At 48.7% G+C, this 16,190-nt stretch overlaps 1 protein-coding gene across 1 annotated transcript in view; it reads right to left on the bottom strand.

Annotated features, from left to right (window-relative positions):
- The window catches only part of scaper (S-phase cyclin A-associated protein in the ER), a gene marked incomplete at its 5' end in the record, with an annotated part of 104,681 nt that overhangs the window by 14,034 nt on the left and 74,457 nt on the right, over positions 1-16,190 (bottom strand). The window contains 4 exons of the mRNA XM_080841850.1: positions 1,367-1,664; positions 6,034-6,189; positions 10,027-10,259; positions 14,130-14,253. Of these exons, the coding sequence (XP_080697976.1) occupies positions 1,367-1,664; positions 6,034-6,189; positions 10,027-10,259; positions 14,130-14,253 (811 nt within the window). The remainder of the gene's footprint in view (positions 1-1,366; positions 1,665-6,033; positions 6,190-10,026; positions 10,260-14,129; positions 14,254-16,190) is intronic.

Here is a 16,190-nt window from a genome sequence, read left to right on the forward strand (position 1 = left end):
GCACCTTGATTTAAAAGCGGTCCTGTTTTCGACTTCTGTTGTCGTTCAAGTGCCACTAACTTGATAATGTATGGCCAGACATCCCGCTGCTCTCAAGCCGCTTTTATTCGCGCATCTGACCCGGGCCCTCTCAAGAGACATCTTCTGTTTGGAGGTCAGAGGTCCTGTTTCCACCCGTCACACAGGCCAACTTTGTTCTGAGAAGATGTTGTATTTCCTCTCCAACTTCCTTAAGCTACTGGCCAGAACCGAGAGAGGGGGGGAGGTAGTGAGGAGGGGAGTGAAAGAAGGGTTGGGCTGGTCAGGATCATTACCATGGCAGTGGAGGCATGCTTTTGTTTTCAGTGTGGATCTGAAACATGTGCGCAGGGCTAGTGCGCTGGCCTGTAATGAGAGCCGGACTGCTTTGATGGAGGAAACAAGACCTTTTTATGGCACCCTCCATTACGCGTGTCAGGCGGAGGGAGGTGCCCAACATATCCTCATCACCCTTAAGGCGGAGTGTTGCCCTCTTTTCAGAACTAAACAGAGTGGAAAAGAACTCTGAAAACCAGCAATGGCTAGGTCAACTGGGACTCTGAGCCCAGATACCACAAACACAACTAAATTTCCAAAATTATGCAACAAAAATACGTTTAAAAAAAAACAGCGGACAGCTTTGAGGCCCTCACACGGTCAAACACACAGACACACACACACACAACGCAAACCGATTACACACCACACCAACAGGGTTTACAGCCTGTGTTACAACTTGTGGTAATACTTAGGCCCAAAGGAGTTGTAGGAGTCACATCTCATACAATGACAATTGCCTGCCTTCTATGTCTCTGTGCTATGTGTATGTGTATGTGTATGCCAACTGCCAGCATGTTGTATGTGCCTGTGCTATGTGTATGTGTGTATGCCAACATGTCTTAGTGTTTGTGAGGGGAGTGTACTGTCTGTGTTTATTTTACATACAAGTTGAGTCTGAATGTGTGTGTGTGTGTGTGTGTGTGTGTGTGTGTGTGTTTGTGTGTGTGTGTGTGAAGAGCTCTAGTTGAGATGCGTCTGATAACATTCGGTTTTATACCAGAACACTAACGCGCCTGCTACTTGCCCGAAGTGCAATTTTAACACTGGATGTAGAAGATTAGAAGATCCTTGTAAGAAAACAGTACCGCTATCCAGCTATGTCTACCTATCCAAAGGTGTGGGGGACTTGGCCCCTCTTCCCCCAAATAATCTTAGCAATCTAGAATGCCACTGGTGACACTGCAGCCCCCCTCTAAATTCCCATAGTCAGTTGATAGCATTGGAAAAAGAAGCTAAACAAATTTGGAGGCAGAACATTTTTTTTGTTTTGCTGTAAGAGGACTCCTACCTGGAAGGCGGCGAGATCCAGCAGAGCGAAGCTGTTGAGGAAGCGCACGCCCTGCAGGGCCACCTGGATGACGGCTGAGGTGTAGGGCTCCTGGGAGCAGCCCACAGTGGTGGTGGGCATGGTTGGGGCAGTGGTGGTGCCGGCGGAGGGTGGGACGGTGCCGTGGGGGGGCTCCGGCAAGTAGCTGTGCAGGAGGATGCAGTAGAGCATGTGCAAGACGCCCACAAGGTCTGTGGAGCGGAGCAGGGCGGTGAGGCCGGTCGGGTCCTGGCGCTTGTTGTCAAAGATGCTCAGGGACCTGGAAAAGGGACAGCGCTCATCATGACACCGTGCACGCTGTTGCAAAATGTAGAAACGTATATGTCGACATAAGCTGTTGCAATGTGCAGAAATTTGCGGTGTAGAGAAAACATTTCCCCTTTAGGAAAAGCCATGCACACTAAGCGGTCAAAACACACACACAGGCACACTCTTGAAGTGGTGTGGAGAGAGAACCACGAGGAGAAGTTTATGTGGTGTTGCTGCGCTGTAATTTGGTCAGGGCATTCATCTTTGGTGAAGGGCAGGGAAAAAAAGACAGATATATTTTTCCTTGGCAGTAGACTTCATGTGCCAGGGTGCTTAAGCCCAAGCAGAAGGTGCCAAGCAGGAATGGGCACACACGCACTCACACCCACACACCCACACACACACACACACACACACACACAAACACACACACATACAGGTACACGCAGACAGATGTTGGTGTTGCAGTAGTTTGTGTGTCCTTTCATCCTGTTGCATTTGTTTAGTACAATGTTACAACATTATGTTCACACACACACACACACACACACACACACACACACACACACACACACACACACACACACACACACACACACACACACACACACAAAACATCACAGCTCTTTCACTCATGCCATGCTGTTTCTCACTTGAGGCAAACTCAAAAGAATTCACCCGGCTTTCCTTGTTTATGCAGCGCTCAATCTAAATCAGCGCCTCTCAAAACAAAGTCACAGGAGTGTGACGCGCTGCGTTGCGCTAGCCTGCCAGGAGCTATGGGGCAAAAGGCAGCCATGCCACAAGATCACAACAGGGAGCTATGGGCGAGGCAGCCATGTCAGACGGCCACTCTTTTCCTTCCTCTCTCTGTCACTCTGTCTTTTTGTATCACTCTACCCCCCCCCGGGGAAAACTGCAGGGAGGCAGGAGACCCAGGATGTGGGAGAGGAGGGAGAGCCTTCAGCTCTGAATGGCTTCCAGTTTTACATACCCCGCCGAGGCCGTCTGTTCCGCAGAGGGATATAAATATAAAGACAGGCACGGTGGCGTCTGAACAGCATTCGACTGAGCGGCTCAGGGGCCAGAGAGAGAGAGAGAGAAAGAAAGAGAGCACGAGAGAGAGGGAGAAAGAAAGAAAGATAAGAGAGGAGGAGCAAGCGGGAGAGAAAGAGGAGAGAGGGAGAGAGAGAGAGAGAGAAAGAAAGAGGAGAGTGAGAGAAAGAAAGAAATAAAGAGGGAGAGAGAGAGAGAGAGTGAGAGGAGCCAAATGAGGCTGAGGGTCAACACTGAGGGAGATAGACACTGCCTAGACTGTCTGGCATTCTGCTATGTGCCTCAGAGATCCAGCAGGGACTTCACACATTGACTAACTCAGGCATCAACGAGGGACACGAGCTTAGGCACACGCTCCAGTCATGATAGAGATGAACAGGAGAGAGGAAAAGTGTGTGTCTCTGCGTGTGTGTGTGAGAGAGACACGCAAACACACACACACCCATCACTGAGACCAGGATGTTAATGGGCTCTCTGCATGATGCCTGTCGCATTTCATACAGCTCAGAGACAACATGATCCGTTCGTCCCAGATCAGCGGTCTAAACATAAGCAGCATAAACCCACAGCGATTGGAACTCACCGGCCGTTAGACAGACAGTGGAAGCGCTTTTAGAGAGAAAGGAAGAAAGAAATCGAGAGAAAGTGGGAAAGACTGAGAGGTTCCCTGGTACAGCTCCCTGTGCTCCAGTGTGTTTAATTAGGGCTCATCTTATGGGATTTCAGGCAGCGTGTTTGTGTGTCTTAACCAGGACAACATCCTGCAGATTAGTGGGATTGGTAACATCATACCCCCTTGGCTGCGCATTACAGGTGAGCGCAGTGGGGGCCCTGACCACAACACAGGAGACAGTACAGCACTCTCGCTTAGTGAGAGAGACTGAGAGAAAGAGAGAGAAAGAGAGAGAAAGAGAGAGAGAGAGACTGACATGGCCTGGAGAGGTCTCTTGTGAATCAGAGGAAGATCGGAGACGTAGAGGGTGTGAAAGATCTGCTCCGCTGGATTTGCTTCTCCTTGACGATCTCGGAGTGAAAAACTAGGGGTCTGGAACTCAAGCCACAATAGGCGTGACTACACATCACATTTTCGGGGAAAAAAAAACAACCACCCTCTGCGCCCTGAAAACGATGCCAAATCTGCCGGATAAAAGAGAGAGCTGACTGGCCCTGATGAGAAACAGGACTCTGCTCGATTTCCTTCGACGAGGTAATTTGATTAATCTCAACCGACCAACCACACTGTCCGAGCCACAGTTGTCAGCTTAAGTTGGACCTGATGAAAAGAAAAATCTATGTGTGTCTCCACTGAGAAGAAGAAGGAAAGAAAAAAAAAAGACAAATCGACAAATGATCCTGCCACAAAACATGCCAGAAAGTTCTCGACCCAATTAAAAATCCTTGCCATGCCCACTTGTCAGGCCAACCATGCGTCAGGTTCAGAAGTCTGTGCACAGGGGCCAAATCTGTGGCGATCCGTTCTGATCCGTGGCAAGGCTCCTAATCCGTCCGATGACAGGTCATTACGCGAGCGAACAGTGCTGGCTCCGTGGCGGTGATTTGCAATGGGAGACCCGGAGCAGCCTGACCCCTGGATGGACCCCGCTGGGCGAGCTAATACTCGATGCCGGAGGAGGGATGCCACGGCACGGGAAATTAGCTGTTCGGTGCTAACGCGACCTCTGTTGCGGAAGAAAGCACCACCGCGGCGAGACGATTTGGTTGTTGTCTGCTGGTGAGCAGTTCAAGGGTGAACAAGAGAGGGAACTCCGATTAGAAGTCCATAGAAATACCGTAAAGTGCCCTGTGGTGAAGTGTGTGTACAGAGGAATGTGTATGTGAACTACAGTGTGCGTACGTGCATTGGGCGAATGTGCATGGGTTGGAGATATTAATGACTGGATTAGCAGCATGTTGATTAGCAGGCCCGAGGTGGCCGCCCACTCAGGCCTCAGGGCCATTAGAGGGTGGCGGGGTGGTGATGGGGGAGCTGCAGGCTGCTGCCTTTTCTCACAGATATTCAGTGACACTCAGTGGCACAGACTGGTGCAAGACAGCTGGGCAGCATTACAGCAGGCAGCAGCTGGAGTGAGTCTGGCCCAGAGACTACCAGCTCCACTGCCACTGCCACTGCCACTGAAGAGGTCTGGGAGCATCTCCAGTGCAAGACACACAGACACAGTCCATAGCCATCCAGTGGAGCAGCAAGACTGCTTAACAGGCTGATGGAGAGGAGTGTGTGTTATGAGAGCAGGACAAGGTCTTAATACTCTCCCCTGAGACACACACACACACACACACACCAGGTTGGTCAGCGAGTGATATCCTTTGAAACACTGCATGTGAAACACTTCCCACTTTGAGACCGTTTTTTTTTGGGACATGGGATACTTGACTAAATAGGTTTGAAATGCGGTGTGACGGGGCGAGGGAGAGGGCTGCTGCAGGCCGCTGGGCCACCAGGAGTAGCAGCAGTGTTTGACTGAGGAGGGGAAGGCAGAGGTCAGCAGCAGGGTATCACTCCCTGTGACTGTGTGGTTAGCATCTGTCAGCGGGAAAACAAAAGATCACTTCCAGAAGAGCGCTCTCTCTCCCTCTCCCTCTCCCTCTCCCTCACACACACACACACACACACACACACACACACACCCACCCATGTGGGTGGGCTCTGGACACTGGCGTTTACAGTGGGAGGCTGAGCAACAGGAGATGCTATCAGCTCAGACCTGAGTGACTGATGGAGAGGGAGACACTGCAAGTGTGTGTGTGTGTGTGTGTGTGTGTGTGTGTGTGGTGACTTTGAATGATTGATGCTGAGTCTGTCCCCGAGCTGCTGCAAAACAACCAGTCTTAACAGGGTCTCTGACTAGGTGAAGATAACAGAGGATCACACCTCTCATTACATATAGACAGAGATATATGTCTTTACACAGGATGTTTGGGGAACGATGGAGGGCGGGAGAGAGAAAAATAGAAAGGGAGAGAGCAAAGTTGAAAGTGAAGAAGAAAAAAAAAGAGAGAGAAACAAAAGGATAAAGAGGATTGTGTAGAGAAAAAAAAAAGGAAAAAAAGAGTAGCAAATATCTCTCTTAAGATGCAATAAGCAAACGACAAGGACTAGGGAGGTGGGGGAGACAGAATGACAGACAGACAGACAGACAGACAGACAAAGGTGAAATAAGGTGTATAGCAGATAGCAGCCATATAAACAAATCTTGAGACAGACAATCTTGGGACAGACAATCTTGAGACAGACAATTTTGAGCCAGTGAGGGTAGCAGAGGGCACAACAGGTGGAGGGGATCAGGTCGTGGGCTACCACTCACCGGCTGGTGACAGAGAAGCAGAGTTTGCATGTGGTGTACAGCAGTGCTGCAGACTGCTCCAGGAAAGCGGCCATCTTGGGGCTCTCATCCACGGGGCCCTGGACGTATAGGAAGCAGCCTTGGAGTTTATCCATCAGGCCCATGTTAACCACATAGCTGAAAGAGACAAGAGAAAGACAGAGAGACAACACAACATTCATTCATTCATTAAAGCATGGGATGGACAACCGGGATGGAAAGAAATCTGCAAATCACAATAAGGCAGTCTTAGGAAATCAAATATTTTACGAAACAACAAAATAAATAAGGAAAATTAATTTATTAAAAAAAAACCTAGTGTTCGGCAAAGGGCTCAAGAACCAGGGGTGTCATTTGAAGGGAAGACACACATAAGATGACTTCAGTGATATAGATTGTCTTGATACTTGAGCTGGTGTTTTAGATGAGGAAAGGGCCCTGCCTGTTGTTTCACAGCTTTCACTAAATGAACTGTTTGTCATTCAAAGGCTACTGATGCCCTTCAAAGGCTGTAATGAGTGGATTCCCATGATTGATATTCTCCGATGAGCTGAAATGGCAACACTGCATTGCTATTCCATCCATCTTCGAGAGAATTGGTGAAAAAGAGAGGCCATTTTGCAAGTTACTCCTAATTTCCAGGAAATTAAATGAACAGGAACACCTACTCTATGTTTGCAATGACTAGTGTTACACATTTAAAAAGTTAACAATGAGCAGACGATATCCTGGTGTGCCTCCTGGTCAGACTGGTCCTGTAGGTTCCCGGTGACATCAGACACTGACGCTAGACTGCATAGTCATGAATGACTGACCGAATCGGGCCAACAATGTCAAGGTCCGAACTACTGATAGCGATGGCATTCCTTCACTGTATCCGCTTACCCTCCAGACAAATACTGTGCCTCTGCCTAATGTGGTGTCATGATAGAGTAAGCATCCAACCCAATGGAATGCAAATGTAGAGATTGTCAGGAGATAGAGCTGGTAATTGATAATATTCAAAAAACCAATTGGATTACTGCGATTACCATTGCACATGCATTTAACAGTGAGAGACACTGAGAGGGAGAAGAGAATAAGTAACATCAACCATGTCTCGTCTTCCCTCTCCGCTGCCAAAAGAAAAGGAAAAAAAAAGTGACAAAGGCCCTCACTGTAAGCAGACGCTCCATCGTTTACAAGGCCCTCGCAGCTGAAATCGGATCAGTCGCCCACAAGGCTGCTGTTTCGGGGTTATTACGCCGATATCTCTAATTTGTCTTTGCAAATGACAGCTCTCATGCTGCACATCTCCCCTCCCTCTCGGCTACAAATCACCGGTAATTATGCCATTACAGGCCCCTGGCTGTGGCAGGCTGTGCCAGCGAGGGCGGGGGTGGGAGGGGCGGAGGAGGAGGATGAGGGAGGGACAGAAGGTTGGAGGGGTGGGGGTCGGTCCAGCCCCTTTCCCAGAGCTATCCAAGAGCTCAGGTATGAACCCACGCCCAAAGGAATACAGCAGGTAGGTTAAACCCAGTCAATCAGAAAACCTCCCAGAGACTCGGGGGGTGTGGGTGGGGTGTCGGTGGGTGGGACACACACACACACACACACACACACACACCATTCAGCCTTGTCATCATTTTGATCCTTCTGAGGCATGCTCTTCTTTCGCTGTCTGTCTGTCCCTCTCTCTTCTTTTTGTACCTCTTTGTTGGGGTTGTCACTCAAACAAGGCTCTCCCAATGCAGGTAATTACAGCTTAGCCCTCTACAACTCACCTACCGCCTCACCAACCCCCCCCCCCAACCCCCAACAGGTCAGTCGTCACTTGAACCGAGGCCCCTTGTCAGAGCTTCACCCTTCTTGCTTGCCGGCTTGGAGGCTCTGCTGGAGCTGAAAAACAGCTTTTGCACACATCATTGTGCAGCCTTTTTAGGGTCTCAGTGGCTGGCCTCAGACACAGAGCTGTTCTGTCACGTCTGCGTCGGCTGTGGGTGGCACCGTGGGAGCGTGGACTTTTCAGGGGCTGCTGCTGGGAAGGTTTTTCTTTTTTTAAACCTTACCTGGTTCAGGTAACTGCCAGTTTAGGGTATTCAAAAAAAGATCAAGATCAAGGAGTTTTTTTCTTGTAGTTCATGATCGGTGGCCAACATACTTGGGAAAAAATAAGAATGACTCTTCATTTATAAATTCAACTAGTGCTTAAAAATAATCCCACTTCCTCGTCCTTACTCAACCTTTCCAAACAATCCCCTGTAAACAATACAGCCATGTGAAACAGTTGGGGAAAAATAACCCTAGTCTTCCTCTCCAGAGACCATGGGACAAGGTCCCACTCTACACAGACAAATAAGTCCCTGTAGTCCTAACAGGGTTGTCATGTTCAGTGTATAACACAACTGGGAAAAAGGATATATCTCACATCAATGGCCATCATATGACCCCCCCACCCCCCACAACATGCACTCTGTCTGTGACCTAAAAGTCTTTTTCCGGAGGAACCAAAATATCTTTGTTAGTAACATACACTTACATCTTCACGAACTGACACAGGCAAAAAAAAACACAGGGGGAGGAAGGGCATAGGAGATAGATGGGACAACTGGCCATGGCGGCCACAGGAGCAAACCAGTGCGATCTGACTGCTGATTCCTGAGTGCGAGCCAAGCTCATCCCCCGCCGTGTGGAGCGCGTCGGGCCTCGGCAGCTGCTCCGCGCAGATGAGCGAGGGGTGATGACTCATGGAAGCGGAGCGAGAAAAATGGTGGGAAGCCGGAGCTCTTCCTGGACTCCGGGGGCATCTGCCTTTCCTCAGAGCCGGAGCCCACACTCCCTGCTCTGCCGCCTCCGCTCCGGAGCTCCCGGTTCAAGGGGGGAGCGACGGCAAGCGTTCCAGGGCCTGGGGACGTTTTTCTGGCAGCCATTCACGGTATCTAAGGCCTAGAGACGCGATGGAGGGAAGCTTAAAAAAAAAAAAGAACAAAAAGAAAAAGCCTTACGTGTCTGCCTCCGAGTTTTGATCCATTATGTGCGAAAGAAAGTTCCAGCTTTTATTGCCGATGTGAGAAGAACCCGTGCCCATGTAGTGCAGCCATACAGCAGAAGGAGGAATCAGACGAGGTGCGCATCTGACACGATGGAGCTGGTTCTGTCTTGGTGAGAATGAGCAGAGTTCTGGACGCCCTTCACGACCTCCACCTCCAGCCCCAAGGATGTGCACACCAGGCAGCCTGCTGGACTCGCTGCATCTGGGAGCCTTCCTTGAGCTCTCTCTCTCTCGCTTTCTCTCTCTCCCCAAAGAAACCTTTCCAACTCTCTCATATCTAGCCCAGATGATATACTGGAGTAAAATAACCTCTTTCCTTTCCGGTGACAAGGCAAAACTAATCAACAGAGAAACAGTATTTACTGCTCTGGCAGGGCGTGAGGCAGTGGGTCTGCGTCCGTCGGCAAACGGTCTCCTGAGGACACGTCAGGGTTAGCTTAAACAAGAGACACATGAAGGTCAGACACGGACATGATAGCTACGAGGATGCTGGGGAGTTTCTGTGATGTGGTGGGGTCAAATCAGGGTTACCGTTACACCAAGGAACAGCCGCTTAAAAATGTCTCTGCTTCTTCTCCTCATCTCTTTCTGGCTCAGCGAGTTAGGAGCGTTCAGACATCTCTTCATGGTCATGCCAATAACCGTTCAGTGAACAGAGTGATGCTTGAGACTCAGGTCAGATTAGCAGGTTGCCCTACGTGTTGAAGTCACCTGATGCTGCAGTTGAGCGCTTGCTCCACCTCTTCCAGACTACTACAGTAGACTGGGCTCAGTACAAGGCCAAAATGGGAAGCACATGAGAAAAATGGTTAGTGAGAAAAAGAGAACCTAGAGAGGAAGAGAGAAGACAGAGAGAGAGAGAGAGAGAGAGAGAGAGAGAGAGAGAGAGAGAGAGAGAGAGAGAAAAAGCATGAGCGACAGAAAGTCAAAAGACATCCACATACCTAATGAGGTCTTGGGTTCGTGTGGTGAAGCTGTCAGCGGGTGATGGCTTGCTCTTGCTGTCGGGGGAGGTGATGCGTGGGCTCTCTCCGCCACGACCCGACTCCGACTCGGCCGAGCGCAGGCAGCTCAGCACAGAGGTGGTGGTATGCAGCAGGCCCGTGGTCAGACCATCAAACACCTGCTTATTGACACTTCGCCCAAAGATGGACTTATCCTCCTCTGGCACATAGAGCTGAGGGGGCACAGGAATAGAGAGCAATATTTACAAGTGTGATAGATTTATAGGCAGACAAAACGTTTCAAAAAGTAGGGATACAGAAGAAAACTGCAATAATGTCCAATGAGAGAGATAGAGAGACAGATATAGAGACAGAGAGAGAGAGACAGAGAGAGATAGATAGATAGATAGATAGATAGATAGATAGATAGAGAGAGGGCGAGACAAAGAGAAATACTGATAAGTGTGTTTATTTAGGAAGTTGAGCCTCAAGGACTGCAGAGAGACGAGATTGGTGGAAGAGTTAAGGCTCAGTCAGGACCTGGCAACCTCATCCCCCAGACGTGTTTGCTCTTAACGTTGTCTTTCAGTAAAGCTGGCCTCCCTCCCTTAGACTGTGCCGTCCCAACACGCCCTTGGAATCTCCATATCATATAACATCATGGGAACGGACTCAATCTTATACCCAGGCATAATTACTCCATCAACCATGTACAAAAAAAAAACTAACAAGATCAAGACATTTTGGTCAACATTACAATTCAACATTTCCCACTCAACTCTACCTCCAAACTCCCTTCATGTAATATTAAAGGACATTAGGGGACATGATCTATGACTACTGGCTGTACCATCGTTGGCATAAAATACTCTCTTGCATTGGAAACCTGTGGAAACCTAGAAAAACCCCTTCCTGCAGATGCTCACTGTGCCCTCCCATGGCCTTTCATTGGATTTACGGTGCAAAATCCTGTCTAAGCACATTTGCTAAACTTTAAGCCCCTGGGTAAAACCAACTTTAGGCAATTCAATGGCATGTGCTAAATCCTGAGATGAACTTGGCCCCAAGCGAGCATAAACACAGCCTGAGCTAAACTCCAGCGTCTTATGCTCCGCTGGCCTCTCCGTTTGGGTCCATTCTCTCCAACTGGCCATCTCAGCCTCAGCTTGCCCATGGTTTCAGTGACAGAATCCCCCTTCGCAGGCTCTGTCCTGGCAATGATGGATGGGGGCCGCCAGCTCGAACTACAGTGGCTTCGGATGTCTCGTGTGAAACCTTCACATAAGCATAGGCGGCGGTCACGTAAACCCTCAGTTTGCATTTTAAAAGGGTGTCCAATTAAGAGTTAGGCGTGTGAACAAGGTAACACAGCCTAGTTTTCGGGTGGCGTGTGGGTATATGCTCATTAGTCTTCCTCTGAGGGGGGGAACCCTGATCCACGGCACTGACATAAACCACGGGAGAAGTGTCACTTTATTATTCATCAAGGCTTCCATAAGTTGGTGGTTACGGTAAAGGATGACTGCGTTTACTGGGACCTTGCGAAAGACTGGTATTTGAGAAGTCTCTGAAGCTTTGCCTGAAAAGGAGATGGACTCCAGCACTCTCTTCAAGAGTGTGAGGTCAGGGATGGGAGGGGAGGGGAGGTTGGGGGATCAGGAGATTCAGGTTTGTCACCTGCACTGAAAACCTAGTCATTTGAATTGCCTTTCCTCAATGATTGTGTGTGTGTGTGTGTGTGTGGGCAGGTAGAGGTGAGGTTTTGTTTTTCAAGGAAGCACCACAGCAGCCATAGGAAAAAAACAAGTTTATGTGGAGAATAAATAACTACATAAGACTCTGCACATTCCAGCATGTCACATCATGGACATATAGGGTTCTGAGGGGGCTGGCCCCATCTCAGGTAGTAAAAATGCACACAGAAGCGTAAAGGCGTCAGCTCCTGGACGGATGGGAAGAGAGGAGGGGAGGGGAGGCCAGGCAGAGGTAGCTCCAACTACATTCTCCACAAATCTAATTACAGAGGGAGGTATGGAAGGACGCCAGTACTGCCCACCCCCAACCCCCCCCCCCCCCCCCCCCACACATTCACACACACACCCCCATATACACACACATTAACCGGCTTCCTTTTACCTGAACAGTTTCCATAAATTGAGTTTATTTGTCTAAGTTTTGTCACTAGGATCATCATAGACAGGCTAACAATGACACTTTTGTAATGAGAAGTGTGCTTGTGGATTAAAGATAGCAAGCCTTTGAGCAGAGTTCCTTTTGAGCTGGCTAGCTGACATGACTCGCTTCTGCATAGATCCTTGGATATGTAAACCAAAGCCTGTAGACTGAACTCCACTCACTCGCTTCTCTCTGTCTACCTCTAACACACACACACACACACACACACTCCCTCCTTCACCATGCCCTCAGGAAATATGACTGCTTTGGATTGGAACTCGGGACAGAGCAACGGAGTCCCAGTGGAGCTTGTATGTTTGCTGATGCTGATCGCGGTCTGTTGTGCATTTGACTTACATGCAAACACACATTCTCTGTCTCTCACACACAGACACAGACACACACACACACATACTGAAGCAAGCACCCGCACGCATACTCACACACACACACACACACACACACACACACACACACAGTCTCCGGAGGGTATGTCTGTGCCTCATCCGACTCTGCCCAGTGCTGCGTGTGAGTGCTGGGCGGCTGTGGTGTTTACAGTGAGAGGGGAAGTGCTGAGGGACGTGGTGATGTAGGCCTGATGGAGCTCTGATGTGGGTCTGACCTACACACAGCACTGTGGCCTGGCCTCTGTCTGTCGCACTCCACCGCCACAGGACTGTCTACACGGCTGGGAATGGGAATGTGCGTGTGCGTGTGTGTGTGTGTGTTTCCTTCTTTCCATCAGTCTCTATGTGTGTGTTTGTTTCATTCTGTCAGTTTCTTTCTCTGTCTGCCTGTCTGTATGTATCTGTGTGTGTGTGTTTGTGTTCAGTCACATCTCAACAATTACAATAGCCAATCATAGCAGGTCTCCAGGAGAAAAATGAGTCTTCACACAATACACATATTAATATTAATACATTATGGCTAATAAAAGACGGAAAAGGCTGTGCAAGTGTTTGCATAGGATGACGATCAATTCTCTGACTATGAGAGTGTGTACACATTGTTGGAGAGGCACACATAATAAATAATACGAATTGTGAAATGTCTGTTGTGAAATGATGAAACAGTGTTTACATTCTATGGACTTGAGTTTACAACTTTAACAACAGTGTTCATTCTGTATAAACTTGTGGAAGTGTATAAAACATTGTTCCGCTTTCAAGAGCCTTGCATCAGAGTTTTGGATCACAGCAAGATGGTTTATCATTCTTAACTTTTCCAACTGTTTTGTGATACATTATTGATTGTCCAAAACACTATCGATTTGAAACGGTGTGAATCCTGCAAGCACTTCTTTTTGTATTGATTAAGGCAAATTTCACTTCCTTTGCTCAGATTGCACAAAATGTAGTGCTAAGATGTTGGATGTTACAGGGACTGTGAGTAAAATGCAGATGTAGATACCACTGTTTTGATTGCATAAAAAAGTCAACCTTTATGCATATAGTGGTATGTTCTTAACACTATGACCGTTTCCAACCAATTAGATCGTAAATGTATAAATAAATTGCCAGACATCAATTGCTTACAGTATCGCAATATATTGAATCGAAAACTCTATCACGTGTCATATTGTATTGCCAGATTCTTACCAATACACAACCCTATTTAATACATACAGTTACACAGTAAGTCTTTACTTTATGATACTTCTGTTTACTTAATATCTGACAGCTGCAGTCATAATATTGTTCAAACAGATGAGGGTGGTGTAAAATAATTATTCATTTAATTTGAATTACTAATAGTATAAACACTCTACTTTTGGAAACTGTAAAATCCTTTTCAGAGAACTCCACCTCACTATTTCAAACGTCAAGTTCTTTGAAGTGCAGGCAATCAGGTCAGTGTGTTCTTTTTTTCTTTTAGGGTGCGTCATTCGTTATGAGTGTGGCTTGCGGTCTCAGGAGAGGAGGACCTACCGTTAGCTGATGCAGCAGCAGGTCCATGAGGAGCGTGATCTTGTTACTGTAGAGGACATAGGTGCAGTTTGTGTAGCAGCGCGAGCAGGCCAGGTAGTATGTGTGGGCAGCAGCACAAAGGGATCTGGGCATACAGAGATAGAGAGGGAGAGAGAGAGAGAGTTAGAGAGAGATAGAAGATGGAGAGACAGACAAGGAGAAAGAAAGAAAGAAAGAAAAAGAAGAGGGTTAGACTGATTCGATCAAAGCTGGGACGTGCTCCGAAGGGCTCTCAGGCTGTGTGATCGTCGTTGACGCCTTCACATAGACTCTCTCTCTCTCCTGTGCTGTGCTGTAATGGAAGCATCAAGGGAGTTTGAAACTCAATAACAGTCGCGCTTTCCACGAAACCAGGTGCGCCCGTGGAAAACACTTTTGCTGTCGGAGGTGTGAACAAGACGGACCGAACAGATTACACAACAGAGGGGTGTGCGGAGTGTGTGAAATCTGTCCATCACTGTGGACATTCTCTGGGCCTTAACGCCCCATTCCACAATATCCTCCCACTGGACTGTCCCATTAACAACTGCCTAACTAGGGTGTGTGTGTGTGTGTGTGTGTGTGTGTGTGTGTGTGTGTGTGTGTGTGCGTGCCTGCAAGGGAGGGGGTGATGTCTACACCCAGGGTCTGGCTAACTATTCCTACTCTTCAGAGATAAGGCCCCTTCCCTAGAGTCGCCTGTCAGTGCCTGTAGGGGCTGAGAGACAGAGACAGAGAGAGACGGAGAGAGAGAAGGAGAGAGAGTGGGCCAGCCTCCCAGTCCTGCAGCCTCTGCAGTATGTCTGCTCTACCCCAGTCTGAGCGAGGAGATTAATGCAACAGATAACTGACCAATCACTCCACTCCGAGACTGCCTTTCTCTTTTCCCTCCCCTTGCCTCCTCTTTCTATCCCCACACCCCCACCAACTGCCACCACCACCACCCCCCACTCCCTTCTTTCATCAGTTAATATTTTCTGACAACTGTATATTTTAACCCAAAGCAGAGTGGCGCACCCTATCTGCTTGCTGCAAGAATGGAATCCCACTTTCCTATTGGAAAGTAGGCCATGTTTATACCCTACCGTAAACATTTTGATATCTACCGCAACCTTCGCCATCTGCTACGGATTTTCAGCCAAACCTTATTGGCATCCACAGGAAAAATAGTCAAGGGGCCTTTGCAGTCTGTCGATACCCCCCCCCACCCACCCAGCACCACCACCCCCGACAAAAAGAAACACAGCAGTTGCCGCTGGCAGACAGATCACAAAGATAGTCGTGCTATGGTGCTAAGACCAGTGCTAAGACGCGGAGAGAGAGGACAGAGTGTGGGGGGAGGGGAGGGGGGTGCAGCAATGCCATGACAGCTCTCAGGAATCGGGACCCTGAATCTTCCGCTGGGGTCCACTTCAGCTGCCTAACAACTCCCCACTTTTTGCTAAATAATTGCCAATGACAGCAGCTATTGTCCACACAGCAGTGGCATTCTGAAGCCCCTCTGAACCCGAGCGATGAACATTGAGCCAAATGTAAGGATGGTGGCAACACTCCTTCGCTTTCCCTTAAAAAAAAAAAAAAAAAAGCTGTCATCGAACACCCTTCATGTGATCCACGTGGGACTCTAGCGCCCTAACGGTGCGGCGACGCGCTCTTTTGGGTTCCGTGGCGTGGCACCTCCGAGGGCCGGGTGCTGAAACGCAGCGGTGTGAAGGGGAATGGTCAGGGTCGAGCTGATAGAGATAGTGCCGGCCTTGTTCAGGCAGGGCTGGGGTAACACGAGACACCACCACCCCCGCCAAACTGTGTGCTCTGGGCAGTAGACCAGCACGGAGCCTGACTGGCTTTCTGAAGGGGGGGTGGGGGTGAGAATGAGATGAAAAAAAAGGCCACACTTTTTACTTAGAGTTAAAAGTAAAAGTCAGGTTTTTTTTTTTTAAGTGGAGAGGAAGGTAGTCTCAGATCCTCTCATCAGGATCTGTCGTCAGCGGTGTTTCTCCTCACATGAACATTTTCTCTCATCTTTTCTCTCTTCATCCCCCT

Source organism: Sprattus sprattus (genome assembly GCF_963457725.1).
Source record: "Sprattus sprattus genome assembly, chromosome: 7".
Lineage (NCBI taxonomy): Eukaryota > Metazoa > Chordata > Actinopteri > Clupeiformes > Clupeidae > Sprattus > Sprattus sprattus.